This window comes from Galeopterus variegatus, unplaced genomic scaffold (assembly GCF_000696425.1).
Source record: "Galeopterus variegatus unplaced genomic scaffold, G_variegatus-3.0.2 Scaffold97, whole genome shotgun sequence".
NCBI lineage: Eukaryota > Metazoa > Chordata > Mammalia > Dermoptera > Cynocephalidae > Galeopterus > Galeopterus variegatus.
The window spans coordinates 867065-889621 of NW_007726208.1; the positions used below are offsets into that span (position 1 = coordinate 867065).

A 22557-nucleotide genomic window follows, 5' to 3' on the forward strand; every position below is an offset into this window, starting at 1 on the left:
GGTTGCCAATTTGGTATGGCTACCTCAGTGACTACTCAGTTGGACACTAGTGCCAGGCAAGCCCAATATTGACTACCGGGAAGATGGTGGGGCACTTGCTCCACTCCCATGTTGCGCTCCCGCGTTGGCGGCCGTAGCCAGAGCGGCCCCGGCTGCCTCTCGTCGCCACTGGTGCTCCCGTCTCCTGGTTGCGCTGCAGCCTGCTCAGTCTCTCTCCAGCTCATGGTTCCAGCGGCGCCTGGGGCCGGGGAGGTGACAGCCCCCTCCCCGGCAAAAACCGCAGTTGCTGGACCCCGAGTCCCAGCGGCGGGGCTGCGCGGCCCAGCCGTGCGCTGAGGGCAGCGGCAGCGAGGCCGGGCGCCGAGTGGCAGCTGCTTCGTATAACTTCGTATAATGTATGCTATACGAAGTTATGCTTCAAGGTCTCAGCAATCATTCAGAGCAATCCACCTGGGTAGTAACAGCTACCCCTGGCGCAAGCAAGGACACTAGAGATTCTGACTCACCATCAGGCTTTCTGAGTTCCTCTTCTTGTTCAATAGGTAAGGATTTTTAACAAGTAGATTCACAAATTACGTAGTCTGTAGGAAACATCTGCCATGTACATTTCAAATGTGAACAACATGGACATAGGCCATATGTTTCAGTTGGTCTTTTTAAGTATTCTTTCACTGCACAGCCCCAAGAAGTGTAGCAGCAGCAGGTAACATTTGTTTATTGAGTGATTGCTATGTGTCAACTCAATAGTGTAGAGAGCAGAAAAACAACTGTGATTGGCCATTGTGAAATTAATAATGAAAGTACAGGCAGCATAGTGTTGAAACAAAAGAATGTCTTTCATGTTAGCTTTTTAATATTTTCCCAGTAACAATGGTGAACACCCTTATGTCACTTTGGACTTAAGTTAATAAACTAATCTCCTAATTCATCTCTAACATGTACCCAGGCCTTTCAACCAGGCTGCACAGTAGTAGGTCCATATTAATTTCCCTTAAGAATTTTTATGGATATATCATAGTTTTTATAACATTAAATATGTGTAAGATATATATATATTTTTTTTGTCTTTTTCCGTGTCCAGCAACGGATCGCAACCCTCAGTGTTGCCCCCGTACCGGACCGGGGACCGGCAACGGGATTGCAACCCTCGGCGTTGCTCCCGCGCCTCGCTCAGCCAGTGAGCGGGAACCGGTCTGTATGTGGGATCCGAACCCTCGGGCGGGAGCGCCGCCGCGCTTCCCAAGCGGTGCACTATCCAGTGCGCCACCGGGCCGGCCCTGTAAGATATATTTTTGAGGATAATAAAATGAATACCTTCGTGCTTTCTGCATCTTATTCCTGCTTCCCTCCTCGCCCTCCCACGCCCACTTATTACCATACTTTAAGATTATAAGTAGTATATAATACTTATGTAGTACTAAATGGCAGGCATTTTTTAAGGTGCTTTTTATATATTAACTCATTTAATCCTCAAAATAACCTTATGAGGCTGGTGTTAGTATTTCCATTTTCAAATGAGCAAATCAAGGCACAGAGAGGTTAAGTCAGGTTAAGCTAGCTAGTAAATGGCAAAGCCTAATTTATACTTCCATAAAGTATAGTGTTTTGATGAGTTTTGTGGGTTTTGTTGTTCATTTGTTTACCAGATACTGTAAACAGTCCTGTTGTGATCATCATTAAATGCTCAGCATGGCAAAACTTCCTCCAGAATGTAGTTTTTTTTTTAAGTGTGGTCTAAAGACCCTTGGGGGGGGGGGTCTGAGACCCTCAGGGAGTCTACAGGATCCTTCTGTATCCAACCACACGTTTGTGGGAGACTAGATTGTCATCATAAACGTTAACCAAAACAACATACCTAAGAGTGAATGCAAAGATGGATAGGAGAATCTAGCATCCTTTTTTCAAGCCAAACATTAAAGAGATTTGCAAAAATGTAAAACAGTGCTATTCTGTTTACTAAATTCTTGTTTGTAAAGGGGTCCAGAGACAAAAAGTTTTGAGAGGAGCAACTCTGGAGCAGTGATTTTTCAAACTGCAGGATGAAGTGTGGGTTACAACTCAGTAGTGGGTTGTGGGACATGTGTAGAGACTCAGGCCATATCATTTTTTAAAGGGAAGAAAGAAAACAGTTCAGCATATATACCTGAGTGAAATTGCTTTATGATAGAGTATATGCATTTTCAGCTTTTCTTGATAATGCTAAGTTGTTTGCCAAAGTACAGAGTACCAATGTGCATTCCCACCAACAGTCTTCTTTATTCTGTATCCCTTTAATGGATGATATTGTCCCACTTGTAAATTTTTGCTAAGGGGGGGTATATGAAATGGTATCATGTTCTTTTTCTGATTAGTGCTCCCCTGATCATTGATGGGGTGCTTAATTTTTTTTCATACCTTTACTAGTCTTTTGTGTGTTTTGTTTCTTCTGTGAAATGCCTGTTTGTGTCTTTTGCCTGTTTTTCAGTTGAGCTGTCTTTTTCTATTTGTATGCACAATTTTATTTATTCTGAATGTTAATCCTTAGTCTGTTAGGACTATTACAGATATATACCTCAGCTCATCTTTGATATCTTTTGGTTAATAGGAGTTCTTAATTTTAATATAGCAACATTTGTTAGTCTTTCCTTTTTATGATTAGTGATTTTTAAGTAATTCTTCATTTGCTTCAAGGCCTTGATTATATTCTTCTATATTTTTCCTCTACAAATTTTAAAGTTGGAGCCTTTTAAATCCTTAACTTACTTGAAATTAATTTGTATGCTGTGAGGTAGGGACTCAATTTGATGTTTTTACTAACATTATAAAACTGTCCCAGCACTCCTTGACAGCTCATCCATTCTCCAAGAGTTTGCAATTCTACTTCTATCAATATATTGATTTCTGTATGTCTACTGGTGTGTAACTGAGTTCTTTGTTTCATCGTTGTATTTGTCTTTCCGTACTTAGATTCTATGTTAGTGATTCTCCTCTTTAGTGGTTGGGTGAGGATGACAGTTATCTTCCTTGTTCCTCAAGAGAGCTGTTAGCTATTCTTGGTTCCTTGCTTTTCTTAAATAGAAATTCTAGAATCTGCTATTGGAATTTCAACTGAAATTTCACTGCATTTCTAGTTTAATTTAGGAATAACTGATATTTAGGATATTGAACCTTCTATCAATGAACATTATGTTACTCACTTTATTTAGAACTCTTTAACTTTTTTCTGTAGTTTTATAATTTTGGGTTTTGTATATTGTGCATTAAACTTATTTCTACTTAATTTTTATTGTGTGATATATATTTTCATAAATTGCATTATCTAACTACTGTGTAGAATTATTGATTCTTGCATATTGATTTTACCTAGCAACCTTGCCCAAACTCCAGTTAATTCTAATAATTGAGGATTATTTGGTGTTTTCTATTTAGACAGTTATGTTTAAGTTTGTTTATGAGGAAATAATGGCCTATAATTTTTCTTTATTATATGTTTACTAGTTTTGTGATCAAGGTTGCCTCATAAAATAAATGGGTTCTCTTTTCTGTTTTCTTACAGTGTTTGTGTAAAGGTTGAATTATCTGTTGCTTGAAAGTTTCGTGAAACTAAAAATGATTCTGTAAAACTAGTACATTGATTGTGCAGAACTGCTCAGAGCTCTAAGAAAAGTTCCTCCACCATTGGACCTTGACTTAGTTCTCTAATTTTATTTCCTTCAATCCGATTTGTACACAGACCCTTTTTCAGCTAAACTAATATATTGATTAACCTGGAAACATTTGCTTTACATAACCGTTTGTAGTTTACTTATCAGAATACAGATCAGTCTACCAGACCCTGTACCAGTTTCAGCACTAGCAGAAACCTTTCTTTACCACACTAATCTGAAGCAATGTTCTATTGAATGCATCTGAATTTAATTTGCACTTAGTCTCTCTTACATACAATTTAGCAGTTTTATTTGTATTTATATTTTTATATACCTAATCTCTTCCAGCCATATTTGAATTGTAAGTGTCCTAAATAGGATATTTGCCCTAACAATTAAAGCCATCGGGAACAATAGTGGTCAAGTTAAACATTTGCCATTAATCCTGAAAGTTTCTCCTAGAAACATATCAATTTAGTTAGAAAAGTATTTATTGAATGGGGCCATGAAAAGAACCCTGGATTGGGAGTTAGAAGATTTGGGCTACTTTCTACACAGCCCTCCTGTGGCATTTGTGGGTTTTGTTGCTATTTGATATAAGGGAAACCAGAAGCTAATAATTGTCTCTCAAAGAATTGTAGTGACTGTTGAAAAGGCTCATCTTTTATAAATAATGTGCAGTTTTCCTGTTTTGCATAGGAATTGCATAATTAATTTATTTAACAGATTTATTAAACAGATATATGAGTATCTTTATTGAAACTTAAACTGTAGTGGGAATGACTACATTTTTCCAGCAATTCTGCACCAACTGCGTGTCTTACAATTAATTCAATTGTGGCGGTACCTGGATGTAGCTCAGACCCCGCCCCCTCCCCCCCCCACACACACACATTAAAAGGGACTCAGTCTCACAAGACTGCCCCTTCAGGCCCCTGCATTTCTAACCCAGTTTACTACAAGTTAAGGGGTTCCCACAACCCTCTGGTTCGTTCAATAATTTGCTAGAGTGATTCTCACAGTACTCAAAACACTATATTTAAACAGTTACAGTTTTATTTTAAAAGACACAACTCAGGAACAGCCAAATGGAAGAGACATGTAGGGCACAGTGTTGAAGGGGCTTCCTTACCTGGTCGGGTTTTGGGTCTTTCTCAGCCCATCAGTATGTTCACCAATCCAGAATCTCCTCAAACCTCATTATTCAAGAGTTTTTACCAAAGTTTCATTATATAGGCATAATTGGTTAGATTACTGCCCATTGGTGATTGGACTCAATCTCAGCCCCTCCTCTTTCCTGAGGTCAGAGTGTAGGGCTGACATTTGTAACTCTTTAAACAAGTGGTTGGTTTTTCTGGCAACCAGCCTGTAGAAGATATGATAGCTTCAAACCTGAAGCTGTCTAGGGGTCCCACCTTGAGTGCCCCCATTAGCATAACAAAGACACCCTTATCATTTAAGAAATTCCAAGTGTTTTTGAATCTCTGTGTCTGGAACCAGAGACAAAAGATCAAATATATTTTTAGTTACACCATAAAGCATACAGATATTAAAAATAGGTAGTGTTAAGTGTTTCCAAAAAAAAAGGTAAGGAGATAGAGTGACAGAAGGGTGCTATTTTAGTTAGGGTGGTCAAGCGTCCCTGATAGACTTTTAAGCCGACACCTGAATGAAGTGAGGAAGGGAGCTTTCCAGGCATAGTAAACATAGCAAATGAAAATGGAGTGTGTTGTTCATGCTAGAAATTTGAAAGATGGTCAGTATGACTGGAAAATTGAGGGCAGGGGTGATATGGAAAGAGAATGTAGGGAATGAGGTCAGGGTGAGCCTAGGGTCAGATTCTGTGGGGCATTATAAGCCATGGTAAGAATTTTGGAATTTATTCTGTGATGGAAAGTCATTGGAGGATTTTGATTAAATATTACTTGAATTCATTTACTTTTTTAAAGGATCAATGGCTGTTGAACAATGTGAGGAACCAACTAAGAAAATGTGGACAAGAGTGGTTAAGAGGCTGTTATGGTAGTCTACAGATGACAATGGCATCATCCAGGGTAGTAGTAGTGGAACTGATAAGAAGTTGGAGAGTTTCTGGATATATTCTGAAGATAGAGCCCCCAAAAGATTTACTGAAAGATTGGATGTGGGATGTATGAAAAATGACTTTATCCAAGGGTTTTGGCTTTAGCAGCTGGGTAAATGGTGGTACCATTTATTTTGGTGTGCTGGGAGAGGAGCAGGTTTTGGGACTAAGAATTTGGTTATAGACGTGTTAAATTTGAGGTGCCCATTAGACATTCAACTGGAGATAATGAGTAGGCAGGTGGATATGAGTATAGAGTTTAAGAGGGAGTGCTCCTAATTCCACAATTATACTTCAAAGTTGTCAACCAGTACAGGATTTTTAAAGTCCTGAAAGTGGATAAGATCATCAAGGGAATCTTTGTAGATAGAAAAGAGAAGAAGCTCTAGTTGACTAAGCCTTGGGAAGCTCTAGCATTTAGGAAGAGGATGAAGAGAGAGCCAAGGAGATTCTCAGGGAGAAGACTGGGAAATAAGAGAACCAGGGAGTATGGTGTTCCGTCCACTAAAGAAAGTGTTGAGATGAAATTATTACTTTTGGGAGGTCACCGAATTCAGCAGTGTAGAAATCATTGGTGAGCATGAAGAGCTGTTTCTTTGGAGCGGGTGTGAGGTGTTTAAGAGGTAGCAGCAATTACAATTTCTTTTTAAATTATAAATGCTAAGAAATGAGGCTGGAGCTAGAGCGGAGTTCTAAAGTTTAGGAAAGTTTTTTGTCTTTGTCTTTAATGGCAATGAGAAAGATCTAGATGGCACCAAGAGAGAAGTTAATTATAGGAACCAAGACTTTAAGTTGGTGAAATGGTATCCATTACACAATCTGATTGCTTGCTTGTTTCAGGAGAGGGAAGGCAGAGTGTGTTGTATGAGAACAGAGGTGGGGTAGGTTGGTGGGTTTTGAATGTTAAATAATAGGATTCTGGTAGGTCGTAGATAACCCGTGAACACCTAAGGGTCTCTGTGAAGAATCATATTTAAAATCAAGCTATGTGGTAATTCATGATGTTTTGCAAGAACTTTGACCATCTTATGTATTTTTAGAACTGAAAACTCATCCTGTTGTCCAGTTACCTCCAAAGCTTGATGTCAGTTTGCCATTAAGTTTGAAAAATGACAGATATTAGTCCTTTGTTGCATATGAACCCTATAAACACACTTAGTACAGTGGACTTGGCATTTAATTATTTGAGTAATAAATGCCTACCCTTCCTGAGATCTTTGCTCCCTTCCTTTAGTTTTCATAGCCATAGTGTGTTTTATATTTGCTCTCTTAAATCAACTGAAAATTTGCATAGTTTTTAACATAGAAGTAGAATCTTCAATTTTTTTTTTAGAATCTTCAATTTTTTAATAAGATACAAATAAACTGTAGGTATTTGGTTAGCCTTTGTTTATTCCAGCAGGTTATTTACTGTTGTTGTAAATATGTTTGTTATTCATTGTTCCTTTGTACTTTTCTGAACACAGATTTATCCTGGTACTTTATCGTTTTCTAAAGGTTAGAATTGAAAAACCTAGTTTGCTGTGGACATTTGAAGAAGAGAAATGGATGTCTGAAAATTTTGAACAGTTGGCAGTCATATATTCTATTTTAGCCCTCAGCTTCTGCATTACTTCCCTTACACTGGGTAACTCTACCAACAGGAAGTCACCTACAACAAACAGAACTCCACAACTAGCATCCCTTTCGTTGAAAATTATCGTGTGGAACATAATCCCAAATTTGACAGAATCCCATTCATAACAGAATGGTGTGTGTCTATGGAAATAAAGTTTTATATTTGAATGTTTGATAAACCTTAATATTTTCTAATTGTTTCCTTTATTCCTAACTAAATACGGATTGTTTGAGGCAGGACAATGTCTTATTTTCTTTCTGGAGTTTTGTACACTGTAAATGTTCAAGAAGAATTTTATTGATTGGGGATTGAGTAATTCAGTCATTTGTAGTAGTTTCTAATCTGTAAAAAGACAGTGTTTACTTTTCTGGATGTATATTTCACAGGACATGTTTCTGCATGGCATTTGTATTCAAACTGTGTGAACATTATTTCCTTTTTATAGACTTTCAGATATGGCTACATTTAGACAAATATGAGACATTTTAAACTTTATATTTCTTTAAAATAAATACTAGTTGAGTTCTATTGTGTATAGTTGATGGACTTCTTTTTTCTGTTTTCTCCATTAGTCGAACATAATAGACAATCCAGTTCTCAGTCATGAATATTTGTGGTTTAAGTTCTTGAAAGGTAATTTTTGTATTTTTATTTTTCAGAACACCTTACCTGAACCATCAAGGTCTAATGGAAGTTTGGCTCGCCATTCTTCATCTCCATATGTAGTATATCCGCCTGATAAGCCTTTCCTTAATAGTGACCTGCGACGTTCCCCAAATAAGCCTACATTTGCTTATCCAGAAAGCAACAGCAGAGGTAATAGAGCCTAACAAAATAGATGGTATTTGTATTTACTCACTGCCTTAAAATTCTTAGTTTTGTCCTCCACTATTTTGAAATTAGAGAAGACTGTACTTCCCCCTTTACGTCCTGTTCCTGGCCTCCTCAAAATATAGTGCTTTTCTTGTGTTCCTTATGCTGATTGAACATCATCATCTACCAGATCACCAGAGTTAAAATACTTCAAGTCATCTGTCATCTCCAACATCAGTCAGGAACCAAGACTTCATTGTAGCTTCAGGATAATCCCCCAAATCTTATTGCTTCTGTTTCTTTTTATTTTCACTGCTTTGGTTCATGTTCTCATCATCTGTTGCCTAGATGTTCGTAATATACTCCCAACTAATCTCCCTCCTCATTGTCTCCTTAGCCTCAGTTTACAACATTCTTGCCATTTGTCATTATCCATTATCTCTCCCGCTTTAACAAGAAAGTTTCAGCACCTCTCCATGGCTTGCATAATAGTCTTAGATTTTTCATAACCTAGACCCAGTCTGCCTTACCAACTTCATCCCTAGCCTTACCTTACACATCCTTTGCTGTGGCTTCTTTAAAATATATTTTCTTGGAACTTGCCATCTGTAGTAGTTTTCTTCCTGCCTTGACAAATTGCCACAAACTTGGCAGCTCTAAATATCCCAATTTTATAATCTCACAGTTTTCTGTAGGTCAGAAATCTTGGTGGGCTCATTTGGGTCCTTTGCTTTAGGGTCTTACAAGGCTAAAATCAGGATGTTGACTGGGGCTTTGTTCTTTATTAGAAGTTCTGGGGAAGATCTGCTTCCACACTCATTCAGATTCTTAGCCAAATTCAGTTCCTTGTAGTTGCAGGACTGAAGTTCCATTGCTCTGCTGACTGTTAGTCATAGCCAGTCTTATTTGTTCCTAGAGATGGTTCTCATTCATTCTTATGCTTTCTTTATGGTCCTGTACAGCCACTGTGGGTCAGGTTTCTCTTATGCTTCACATCTCAGACTTCTGCACTACATTAACGATGGTCGTAGAAAATTTTCTGCTCATGTGATTAGTTAGATTGGACCCACTCAGGTAATCACGAATAATATCACTATCTTAAGGTCTATAAACTTTTTTTTTCTTTTTCCACCCTCTTAAGGTCTATAACCTTAATAACACCTCCAAAACTTATTTTTGCCATGTAATATAAGGTATTCAGAGGCTCCAGGGATTAGGGCATGGACATTAGCCATTTCGTTTATAAGCCTTTCACATGCTGTACCTTCTCTTCTTGTAGAATTGTACTCATTCTTTAAAGCCCAGATTTTATGTTATTTCCTCTGAGAAGTCTTCCTTTTCCTGTAGCTTCTCCAACAAATAACCTCTTCTTTCCCTCCCTCAGTGTCTTTTCTGAACTCTCTTGTTTCTTTGTTTATAACTCTTAGCATTTACTTTTTTATGGGTGGGAATGGGATGGTGGTTTCTGTGTCTTTTCTTCCCATTTTTAAAGTAGGTATCGTTGGATTGATACAAAAAACACAGTATAATGATTATCCTGAGGCAGTTATTAAACACTGCACACCACCATGCTCCGAAGGCATAAAAGAAGCTTGTTTACTGTCTTCCTTGTTATTTCTTTCTTATTTATTTTTACTCTTTTTCTTCTCTTGTTTATTTTTACTCTTTATGTCCTTTTTTCCCCTTCTCTTATATTCCTTAAAACTACTAGTGAGTGGGACACTCAGGCAGAATTTAGCTTTATTACTAACATTCTGGGCTAAACATTTACTAACTCTGCTCTGTAAGTAAGTCTACACATTTAATTTTTTTTTTATTCTTTAGTAATTTGCCTTTCTCAAACTTTTAAGTTTCTTCTCATGGATGTAAAGATCAGGACTAGGTATCATATTGTAATGAAAGGACTAATATCTGATTCTTAAATCTTATGTTCCTGTTAAAACTCTGTTGCATAGTTATTTTATTTTGTGCTTATTTTTCAATAAGAAATTATTACTGAAACTTAAACGTTTTCTTTATCTTCATTATCAAGAGACAGTATCTTATAAAGAAAGAGGTTTCTCGTTGTAGTGAATGTTGAGTATTGAAATACTTAAAACACACCAGACTACTCGTTAAATTTATTTCAGCAAACAATTTTGAGCCCCCTTTACGGGCTAAGATTTACATGGTTACTATACTTGGATATTTTTATCTGCTGGTATTTTTCTAAACAGTTGGTCTATAGTTCACAAAAAAGTTTCATCTTAAGATTAATTTTTAAGATACTTGCAATGCATTTCCCAGTTGAAACAAAAAAGTTCCCAAACTAATTTACAAATGCCTGTTTAGCCTATGATGTAGCTAAAATGTAACACTTCTTTTATCTAGAGAATCATTAACACATATAATTGCTGCAGCATTAATATTAAACCCAACTTAAACAAAAGAAAGAAACATAGCATTCCAAATAAAGCAAATACATTTCATCTAATCATTACCTCTCAAAAATGTGTAAGGTGGGTATATTTAAAATTTACAAATAACAAAACATGTAAAAGATAGTCTAACATATTCAGTATCAAAACCATCTCTTCTCCCCACTTTCTCCCCAGATTGTTCAATGGACCCTCAAATTTGTATTGAATGAGTGATGTCTTATTTTGAATAGATACTTTCTATGATACACTTTTCATTTTATACATAGTAAATGCTTTTTTCTCACTGATACTTTAGGGGAGGAAAGACTTGTTACTTTTCTGTAGTTTAGTTATAATTTAATATGTTTTCATTGCTATATTACAATTTCACTTTAGCTGCCTGAAATCACCTTGAAAGTATAATTTGCCTAAGGCCATGGAAGGAGATGATTAAACTGTTTCTTGTAATTTGCATTCTCATATTCATTTTGAACTTTAGCTGTAAAGGGATAAGCAAGAAATTTGAAATTATTATTGTTGCCTTCAAAAAATGTGTTAATGTCTTTAGTGTCCTTTAAAAAAATGGGGATGAATGACATTCCAAAGACTATTAGTATAACTCATTGCTTATGTTACTTGTTCATTACATTTCAAGTGGCAGTAATATGGAGAATGGCTTGGACGTTGAAGCAGCGTAAATAACTATAAAGTAGTTGGAATATTCTCCTAGACCAGTGCTTTTCAACTTTTCACATATTATAATACGTGTGGAAAATGATATGGTAATGTATGTTACAACACACTGAGATAACTTGGTGGGATTGGTGGCAACTAGTCTAGGGGCTCTTACTGTCCCAGCCACTTTTCACCTCCCTAGAGGCTGAGAGGGAAAAAACATCTTGGTATGTCTGTGACAAATTTGTGGCACACCTTTTGGAAAGCTGAGCATTATTGTAACTAGTGGGAGAAAAGGGGGTTAAATTTTAGCTGTTGTGTTAGGTATCTGTAGCAATTTACTGCCCATCTGTTCCTTTGATTTGGTTCTATTTTCCAAATTAAAAACTTAGTACGAAGAGTGGCATTGTTTTATCTGCAAATCTCTTATTTCTGGATTTATAGAAGATAGCTGAATTCTCATATCTACTTTCACATTCCATTTGTAGTGGTAAGTTGTTTTGATTGAAGTACTCATGTGAAAAAAATGGCTTTACATAGAGGTGTAGTTGGAGAGGAGTAGTATTTTAATAGCCTTTACAATTTGTGGATATTCTTCTTTGGTATTATACCAAACTAGACAACTGTTGTTTCTTAAAACTTAGTTGCAGAATATCAGTGAGTTTCTCATACTCTGTTTCAGGGGCCTCATGTCCACCCACATGATTGAAGATTAACTAAAAGGATTCACAGGACTCAAAACCAATTGTAATTATGGCTATGGTTTATTAAAATGAAAGGATACAAAGAAATATCAGCAAGGGGAATCGATGCATCAGGTGGAATCTGGAGAAATCCAGGTGTGGGCTTCCAAAGTTGTTGTTCTTGGGGATCGCACAGGACACACACCACTTCTTCCTCCAGCAATGAGCTGCAAAACTTGTGAAGTGTTTCTCCCCAAGAAAAAGCCCACTTAAGATTCAGAGAGTAGGGCTTTCACTGGGGAGTTGGTCATACAGGCACTTTGTTCCTGCGCAACCAGCCACGATTACCAAAATTCCAGCCTCCCAGAAGGAAAACAGATTCACCCATAAATCATATATTCACAATCTAGGCAGACATTGTAACAGGGTTGGGTGCCGTAGGCATACAAAGCAACCTTATCAATTAGTAACATAAAGGACATTCCTTATTATTATTACTATTATTATTATTTTTTTAAACAAATATTTAAGCCAAGGGTCAGGTCTGCTGTGTTAACTTTTCCCACATATTATGACACTGAAATCCATTCGTCTGTTTTATTTTTTAAACTTTGGTGGGGGGTGGGGAGAGGGCAGAGGGAGAGGACAGTTGCCCATGTTTTGAACTTTGAATGGCTATTACCCATGCATAATTTTTATACTGATACACTGACTTATACGAACTTTCCAAATACTGACATATTTCATTATATAATATGAAAAAGATTATATTTTTTAATATCACTGATCTCAGTGGAAGAAAAGTCTTTATTCTGGGAAGTTATAAAGCCCACAGCACAGATCCAGTTTTTCAGAGTTCTAATTTTAACTGGAATTTTTATCATTGGCAACAAATACTGTCAGGTCAGTATTTAAAGTGACAGTCTCACTTCATTTTTAAGAAAATGACTCTCAAGACATCTAAGTCTTAATACCCATAGTCTGTTGAAAGTTCTTTCAAATAAAGTGGTGTTCTGTGAAAGAAATGGTTTTAATTCAGCTCACCATTCAATCATCTGTACAAGTCTTTTTCATCAAGTCCATTGTCCTTTGGTACATATGTTACGCATGTGTACATCTTATTTTGTTACACCATTTAAAAAAGATATGTACTCAGGATTTAGGATTTAATGATTTTTACTTCTTCCTCAGGAACATAGTGGCTTTGTTTTTCCTTGCTGGGAGTGTGTGACAGTGAAGAGTACAATACCTAAAATTATAGTTTAGTGCCACTGCCTTGATTTGAGCTAAAATTAGCAGTTTCACCCAGTATTGCTTTTGCATCATTATTGCAAATGTTACCCCAGTGAGAAGAGCAAATAAAGTCTTACTAGTATTATGAAATTAGTGTTGACTTCACAGACCATGGAAAAGGTCTTAAGAAACCTGTCCTTTATGGACCCATACACCACACTTTAAGAACCACTGAAATAAAGGATATGGGTACATCCAGAGTAGTGTTTTGTTCATGTAAATATTTTTATCAGGTATGAGAAGAATGTAGATAGCAGCATCTGTTCTAGAATCTAGACAATAGCTCCTTGAAGGCAGATACTGTCTTAATTATATATTATCTCCTTCACCTTGCAAGTGCCTTATACATCATATGTGATCTATAAATGTTTGTTTAACTGAAGTTTATATCAGAAATAGGTCTAAACTGAAGCAATGGCAGTTGGGACAGAGAACAGGAAACTGATTAAAGACAGATTTATGTATATTTTGATGTGGGAAGTGAGGATGATGGAGAAATCTTTGAGTTTCAGGTTCTGGTGTGGATGATTAATGGTATAATTAAGACAGATCACAGGAAAAATACAGTATTTCAAGGAATGATCGTATAATTTTGGCTGTATCAAATTTGACATGCCTGTGAGTTAGATGGAGATGAATAGTAAGCAAATGAAAATAAAAGTCTGAAGTAAAATAGAGAATGCTGCACTCATGAACTCAGGCATCATCAGGGACATAGTAGTGGATGAAGCCTGTGAGTGTGGAGGGGTTTCTTCCAGAGAAAAAGTAGAATAGAGCTCTGGAAAGTACCACCATTTAAACAATGAGCTAAAAAGTAGGAATAGTCAGAAAGGTAGAGAACTACCAAGACAGCAGTATAGTTGGCCCTCCATATTTGCAGGTTCTATATCCTTGGATTCGAAAATATTTAAGGGATGAGGGATAACAACACAACAATTTATGTTATATTGGGTTTTATAAGTAATTTAAAGGTGATTTAAAGTATACAGGAGAATGTGCATAGATTATATGCAAATACTATGCCATTTTATGTAAAGGACTTGAACATCAGTGGATCTTGGTATCTGGCAGGGGGTGGGAGGGGGCGTGTTGGGGGTTCCTGGAATCAATCCCCTGTAGATACTGAGGGACGATTTATTGTGGAAATCAAATTATTTTTTTTCTCCTTTAGCCTATAACAAATCTGTGTTGATATATCAATGTTAAAAATATTCCCAGCAACAAATAGACCCAACTTTGTTATTAACGAGATAAAATTGAGATCTGCTAGGCTTAATGTCCCCAGTGGATTGTAGTCTGAATGAATGACAAACTGGGCTTGAAAAGTAGGTAAAAAGTCTTCCATTCTTTTAGTGTTTCTTGAAGTCACTTGAAGTAGTGTCTAAATTTTGCACATTAGAATCACCTTGGGATCTTCTTGCATCCCTGGCTTTCATTTAAAATATTTTTTTAGATATCTTTGGGATATTTTTCTTTTTGTATGGGGTATGTCCTGAGCATTGGGATTTTTGAAAGCTCCCAGGGTAGTTCAGAAATAGAATAAAGTTAGGCAGCTACTGACTATTTTAGTCTTAAGAATGAATTAGGTGTGGTTAAGTTTTGCTAGGTAAAATGAGGGACAAAGAGATTGCTGCCAATTGTCTTCTAATTAATATTTTAAATTTACAATTATGGAGACTCTACTCAATGTTTGTTCAAAATCTGAGTGCCAGCTATGTGCCACATACAGTGCATAGCATTGCAGTTTCAGTTATGAATAAGAGATTGTCTCTTCCCCCCAAGGATTTGTATTTCAGAGATGATTAAAGTTTAAGGAAAACTGAATTTCTCTCTTCATGTCTGTAATTTTCTAGAGGCATTTTACACTTCCATATATAACCAAAATGTTTTTAATTTTGAACATGTATGTTCAGAAATATTGTAATTTGGAAGATAAAAAATCTTAAGTCTAGTGTTTTCTATGAAGAATCTATTTGTGAAAAGAAAACAAATACGTATAATGTTGCAGAATGTCACTTTTTCCCCCTCTTTCAACAAATGCTTATGAATTTGCTTCTTGTTTTAGAAATATATTCTCCACTGTCTGTCTTCCCCATATATGAAGTTAAAAATCTCTCTAAATTGTCCATCGTTCAATTCCACATAGAGTATTTTTCATTCAACGGTCTTTCCAGGGAATGTGGTAACTTGAACATAAATGGCACGGTGGCTTGTGACCTCAAAAGATGGGAGGGCGATAGAAAAGAAGAAAAAACTAGAGCTCACTCATACCTTTCTAAGGAAAAAAAAAAAGCTTCATATTCATCACTTGGTCACCTAGAAGGTGTTTTAACTCAAGAAAGCAGACATGTTTACAAGAAAGAACTAAATATAAAACTGAAAGTGTATGTCAAATATAACTCTTAAAATGTAGATATGAGATGTAAATAATCACCTGGATCCAAAAATCCCTAAAGAAACTAAGGGGATGAAGTAAAAGTTTGCCATATTTCTTAAATTACCTTTCTTTTACATAAAATTTCACTGTTGACATAGAAAAAATGTGTTCAAGAGCATGTGTGTGTGCATGTGTATGTGTTTATGTATTTTTAAATACACAGATAAACAACATGGGGATTATGGGTGCCAACCCACACAGTTGAAAATTCATGTATAACTTTTTACTCCTGAAAAACTTAATTACTAATAGCCTATTGTTGGCTGGAAGTCTTACTGGTAATATAAGCAGTCAATTGACACATACTTTATATGTTATATGTATCATGAGGGTACTTTTGAAGAGCCCTTGTATACTGTATTGTTACAATATAGTAAGCTACAGAAAAGAAAATGTTAAGAAAATCATAAGAGAAAATACATTTGTAGTACTGTACTTATTGAAAGAAATCTGTGTATAAGTGAACTTGCACGGTTCAAACCTGTGTCCAAGGTCAACTGTATAGGTAGTCACTAGCAGGATAAAGTCATTTTTCTGATACTAGATTTTTAACAAGGATTTAGAAAACAAAGTGCAGTTAAAAATAACTTAGTTATAAATGATAGAAACTCCCAGACTGTACCCACTTTGGTAAAGAGGAATCTTTTTGGTTTACAAACATACAAGGGAGAATTGAACAACTAAAAACAGGAAGACTTTAAGAACATGAGGAACCATGGACTCAAATGTGGCCAGTACTTTCTCTTCATCTCTTTTTTCCTGCTCTTCCTACCTTCATTCTCCAGCTACAGACTAGCTTTTCCCATATAGCAGGAAACATGGCTACTAACAGTTTTTGAGTTTTAAGTTGAACCAATTCAGACTTCAGCTTTTTGGGCAAAGGTACAAAAGTTTTAAAATGGTGGGATTATGGGTGGAATTTTTTTCTTTTTTGTTAATTTTTTTTCTAAATTCTCCTTTATGTGCATTTATTTGTTCAGTTATTTTTTGTAAAAGAAAACAGTGAAACATTACACATTTAAACTTATGGACTGTAGTACTTGGAAGGAAATTAATGCAATCTTAAATATTTTAATTATTGAACAAAAAAAGAATAAAAGTAATTAAGAATAAACTCAAGTTTATTAAAATACCGAAGGGGAGTAAAGAAAGTGGGAGAGAGAACTAATATTCCACCTTGTGTTTTGTTTTTGTTTTTGTTTTTGTTTCCTTGAACTAAAAATGCTGAAGATTCTAAGGAATTTCTATGAAAGATTCTTCACAAAATTAGAAGTGAGAATATGAGGGTACTTCAAAAAATCCATGGGAAAATAGAATTAAAAGATAATATGAATCTTTCCATTAACTTTTTGAAGTACCCTTCTGTAGTAGATTAGTATAGTAACTATTATATGTTCAGTTCTCTCTTAATAAATTAGAATAACTTTTAAAAAATTTTAATATAGAAAAGGAAAAAAACGATTAGAAAATAGTTTTTTTTAAGTTGTCAAATCCTCAGTAAGGCTCTAACCCCAAGTAGTTTTAGGTAATAAATTTTTGAAAAATGTTTGCAAAACAAGTTATCCTCAACATATATAAGCCATTCCAGAATACAGAAAAGGAACCCCCCCCCGCCCTGAGTCTTTTTGTTAATCTAGCATATCCCTCTGGTACCACAGTTGCTGACATAAAACAAAAAATGATGTGTTCCAGCCAATTTCAGTAATAAATATAGAAGTAAAAATACTAGCAAAATTATGTACTATTAGGTATAATTTAATGAAGGAATGCAAGAAATGTTTGGTATTACAGACTCCTATTTTATTAAATATGCCCCAGTTGTCCAAAAGAGGTTAAAAAGCTCAGTATTAAAGAACATCTGTTAATTTTCTCTCTTTTATCTAATTATTGCATGTATGTAAGATAATTTTTCCTTTTAATGTTAATCTTATACAAGGTCCTTCAAAAAGTTTGTGGGAAAAATAGAAGATAATGCAAGTCTTTCTGTGAACTTTTTGAAGTACCCTTGTGTATTAGACCATTTTCTATTCCTGATAACAAAATACTTAAAACTGGATAATTTACAAAGAAACAATTTATTTCTTACAGTTTTGGGGGCTGGGAAGTCCAAGGTCCATGGGGTGCCTCTGGTGAGGGCCTTCTTTTTGGTGGGGGCGCTTAGCAGAGTCCTTAGGTGATGCAGGGTATCACATGGCAAGGATGGCAAGAACGTTTTCTTGTGCTCTCCTTGTAAGTCACCACTCCACACCTACGGGGATAACCCGTTAATCCATTAACACATTAAACAGATTAATGGATTAATGCATTCACGAGGGCCAGGCCCTCACAATCCAATCACCTCCTAAAGGCTCCACCCTTCAACATGTGCCACATTGGGGATCAGTCTTCCACATGAGCTTTGGAGGGGACCAACATTTAACCCATATCACCTTGTATCTAGGCTCCTTTCCTATCAGTTCTCAGTCTTTCAGTTGATTTTTTTCAGCATGTGTGTATTTGTGTTTCATGTGTGTTCTTTCTAGCTAGATTGTAGTTTCATTGCATCTCACCCAGCAAGAGACAAGCTGGCTGTATTGTAAAATGTATCATTCTCCCGTTTGGGGCATGTCACATTCTAGGCACTGAAAAAATTTGGTGAATGAGTGAATTACATTAATAAGTGGAAAGGTGTGTCTTGCTTTGAGTGAGAGAACTCTATTAAAGAGACAGTTCTCCCTGCCTATTGTGTAGTTTACATAAAATTTTGTTTAAATCATTGTTTAGATGAAATGATTCTGAATAATTGGTAAGAATAGTTTTGAAATGATTTAAAGATTTATATAATATGGGAGACTGGCAGTATTGATGTTTATAAAGTTTTATCCAGCAAATATTTGAGTGTCTAAACAATAAAAGTATAAAGTTCTAATAATTAGAACTTACTGGCCTACTGTTAGTAAAACAAGAATAAAAGAGTTCTGAAACTGTGTTGGGGATGTCTGTGTAAGTAATAATTATATCTATATGTAGGTATATGTGTCTAGTTAGTTACGATAAATTTGGCATTTAAAGTTGTTCCTTCAGTACAAAAATACTTTTTATCTGATTTAAAGAATTATACGTAAAAACATGAAACTATAAGTGTAGTAAAAGGAAATATAAAGAACTTTCTAAGTATATAAACAATGAAAACCTTATGGGATAGAATGTTACATATAACTGTATGAAAAATCAAAACTAAGAACACCAAAACTAGAATTAAAGGTAGATAATGAAATGCAGGAAGGGAAACTTTTTTCCCATAGAAAAACAGAAAGAAGAAATTTAGGGAAAAGAGACAATTGGCCAATAATGTATACAAAAATATTTAAGCTTTAATAGAAATGATAACCATAAGTAGCATGTTTTTCTTACCAGAATGGCAAAGCTTTTGAATTAGTAATAGTCTGTGTTGACAAAGATATATACTTCTGATGAACGTATAAACTGATGCAATACCTTTTGAAGGTACTGTTTCAGAAGCCTTTAAAATATGAATACTCTTTGACCCAGTAACTTCATTTTTAAATTATTGATCATAAAGAAATTGTCTTTTAAGATCATAAAGAAATGTCTGATTACATGAGGCAGTGCCCACTGTTTAACAGTGCTAAAGTGAAAAAACTTAGATATATTTTGGTCTCAATTTATTTTACACAGACAGAAAAAAGTTGAAAGAATCAGAAATGACAGTCGTTATCTCTGGGCAGTAGGATTACTGGTTATTCTTCTCCTCATTGTATTTTTCTGTGTCTTCTACATTTTCTACAGTGAATGTGTATTACTTTCATAATCAGAACCTTTTGGTGGGAGTTCAGAGTGCTTAGGTTTTTTCCTAAATAATGAAAAGATGAAGATTAAAAATATGTTCTTTTTGTGCTTGACTGTTTTTAACCATACAATTGGATTCTACATGTGATCCGGTTAATAAAACAAAAATATTAAGACAGTTAATGTATTTTGGAACAATTATGTACATTTTGTATGACTAAGTGTTTGGGGTTTTTTTTTTAACTATTTTATAAAATCTTTAAAATGTTAACTATAGTAATGGGTTTTTTACCTGAGTAACTAGAGCATTTCTGAGATTCAAAAGAATGTCTTTAAATGGATTTTTTAAAAAACAAATATGAGAAAATAACATTTTGTTCCCAAAGAGTGATCCTCCACTGGACCCACCCATCAATTTTATTTTATTTTTTTTAGATAACTTTATTTTTTTTTTGGTGTGCTTTCTCTATGTATGTTATAGTAGTCATGTTTGTATTTGGCAGCCATATTTTCTGCTCTGAAGAATCTTCAAGATAAGATTCGACGCTTGGAACTTGAAAGGATTCAGGCAGAAGAAAGTGTGAAAACCTTGTCTAGAGAAACAATTGAATATAAAAAAGTACTGGATGAACAGATACAAGAAAGGGAGAATTCAAAGAATGAGGAATCAAAGCACAATCAAGGTTTGTTTAATTATGATGGAAATTAAATTCTATCAAGATATGTATTGTAAAATTATTCTAAAAGCAATTCCACATTAGTATTTTCTATTGGTCAGTATCTTTGGGCATTACAAAATTACATTATACTTGGATGCTTTTTGAGGAGCTTACTGAATGCAAAGCAGATTCGACTAGCAAATAGAGACTGATTTAGGTAATCTGAAAAGTCTTTTGAGTTACTGAAAAGTATATTGTATATACGGTAGATTCGATTCCTGTTAACAGCTTGTTAAAACTATTCTATGGATCAGCTGATTTCTGCTTTTCTTATATATTCTTTTTAGAACTGACTTCTCAGTTGTTAGCTGCAGAAAATAAATGTAATCTTTTAGAAAAACAATTGGAATATATGCGAAATATGATAAAGCATGCAGAAATGGAGAGGACATCTGTCTTGGAGAAACAGGTATGATACCTCATAGATTGGTCCTCAAGAACAATTAAGGAGAAAATTAATTGAAATAAAGACCTTTATTCTCAATGAGGACTAGTGGTGCTGTTATAATAGCCCAAGACTGAAATTTCTTGGGATCAGTTATGGTATCTGTATGTTTGATTGCCCTTTTCTGCTATTATTTTTGGTAGAGTTGTAATTAAATTGGAAAAATACTATACACATAGTTGTGGAGTACTTTAAAGTCATGTTAACGTCTTTGAGTTTACATCATAAAAAGTGTAAATAATCATATACCTCCGAACATCTTAAATTTATTTAAAGACCTGAGATAGCATATTTCAAGGTTCTTTATACTTCATAAAGCTCTTTACAATTGTTATTTTAACAAAGTATTTTTCTGCTTTGTTACACCAGAGGTCTTGTATTTAAGTAACCTGCACATTTGTGAGAGGACATCTGCAAAATCAGTCTCAAGTATATTTTTTAAAGCATTCCTTTTTCTGTTATGAATCTAGAATTCAAATTTATCATGAAACCACAGTTTCTGAATATCTTAACTTTATTATGCAAAGTTTAAATGTTTGTATCCTTAACATTATGCTAGGTAATTTGTAGTTTAAGAGAAATACTATCTATACTTTCTACCATCAGTCAGATTTCAGTGTTCGTTGGAGAGATTAGACTTAAAAGAAATATTTGAATAATCATGTGACAATATTTGAGAGGATGTCCAAGTAATTAATTTTCAAATATATTATAGGTCTCTACACTATGCCATTGAGTTTATTTGTGACCATTTTTTTTTGCTTCCAGTTGGGTCTTTTTCCATCCACTTATTTTTGTTATTTTAATATACTATATCACTCTATGGTTTTTATTTCTTCCTTTTATCTCTTTGAACACGAAACAGTGTTTTTAAAAAATTATTTGATGTTTTCAAAGTGTCAATCCTGTCATTTGTTTCATCTACTAGTTCTCTCACGATGTTTTGTTTCTTTATTGGAACTTCTTTTTGTGTAGTGAACTTATATTCTTTAGAGTTATTTATCTTGGAAATTCCACACTTCCTAAATTGTGTGGGCAGCCATGGATTTGCCTTTGCTGAGGCTTGATTGGGTTTCACTGATTCTGGTACAGATTTATGTTAACATATTGGCTTGGTATGCTTGCATCTTTGTGGATTATACATTGCCTGAGGTTTTATATAGTGTTCCTTCACATCTTGTATAAAAGGCTTTGGTACTGCCTTATTGGATATTTGACTTTAGCATCCCTTCATTTGCTTTTGAGTTCCTTTCTTTTTTTTTGCATCTAGAGATTTTACTTTCTTACTTTCAAACTTGCAAATAGTAAGGACCAGATTAATTGAAAGTATTTGTGTGAGTGTGTAGTTTATATGTCCAATAAATTGCTGTTATCCCAGGGCTTATAGATGGTCTCACTATATAAAACCATGTGTTATGTATAGTATATAGTAAGAACAGTATGCCACTTAAATCAATCATTTACTGATGCTCTTGCGGTTTCATCTTAATGTTTTCCTAGGACTCCTCTGCATATCTAAGTATGAAAGGCCAAATAGTATACAGTGTATTCTAGGATGCACTCAGTTTTAGTTTTTCAGTTTTTGATTGTTAAATTATCATGATATATTTAATATTGTTTCTTAGGTTTCCTTAGAAAGAGAACGACAACATGACCACACACATGTTCAGAGCCAACTTGAAAAACTGGATCTTCTTGAACAGGAGTATAACAAGCTTACCACAATGCAGGCACTTGCAGAAGTCAGTGAATGTATTTTTTACTCATTAGTGCATAATGTCAGGTGTTTTCTTAAAAAATTAATTATTTTATATCACCAAGTGTTTATAGCAATAAAGGTGATTTATAGCAAATAAATATATAGGAGTTTTAAAAAGAAAAAATGTAAATTTGGGGAGAATTCACATTTTACAATCTCAGTGGACATGCAGGAGAGCTTTTTGAAAATGTTGAATAATAGATTTTGAGTATCCTCAA

The 22557-nt window shown here is 34.9% G+C and overlaps 1 protein-coding gene across 1 annotated transcript in view; it reads left to right on the forward strand.

The window, feature by feature from the left end:
• Positions 1–22557, forward strand: part of CEP57 (centrosomal protein 57kDa) — a 39629-nt gene that overhangs the window by 6792 nt on the left and 10280 nt on the right. Inside the window, exons 2-5 of the mRNA XM_008583355.1 lie at positions 7987–8143; positions 19920–20099; positions 20423–20544; positions 22206–22322. Coding sequence (XP_008581577.1) covers positions 7987–8143; positions 19920–20099; positions 20423–20544; positions 22206–22322 — 576 coding nt within the window. The remainder of the gene's footprint in view (positions 1–7986; positions 8144–19919; positions 20100–20422; positions 20545–22205; positions 22323–22557) is intronic.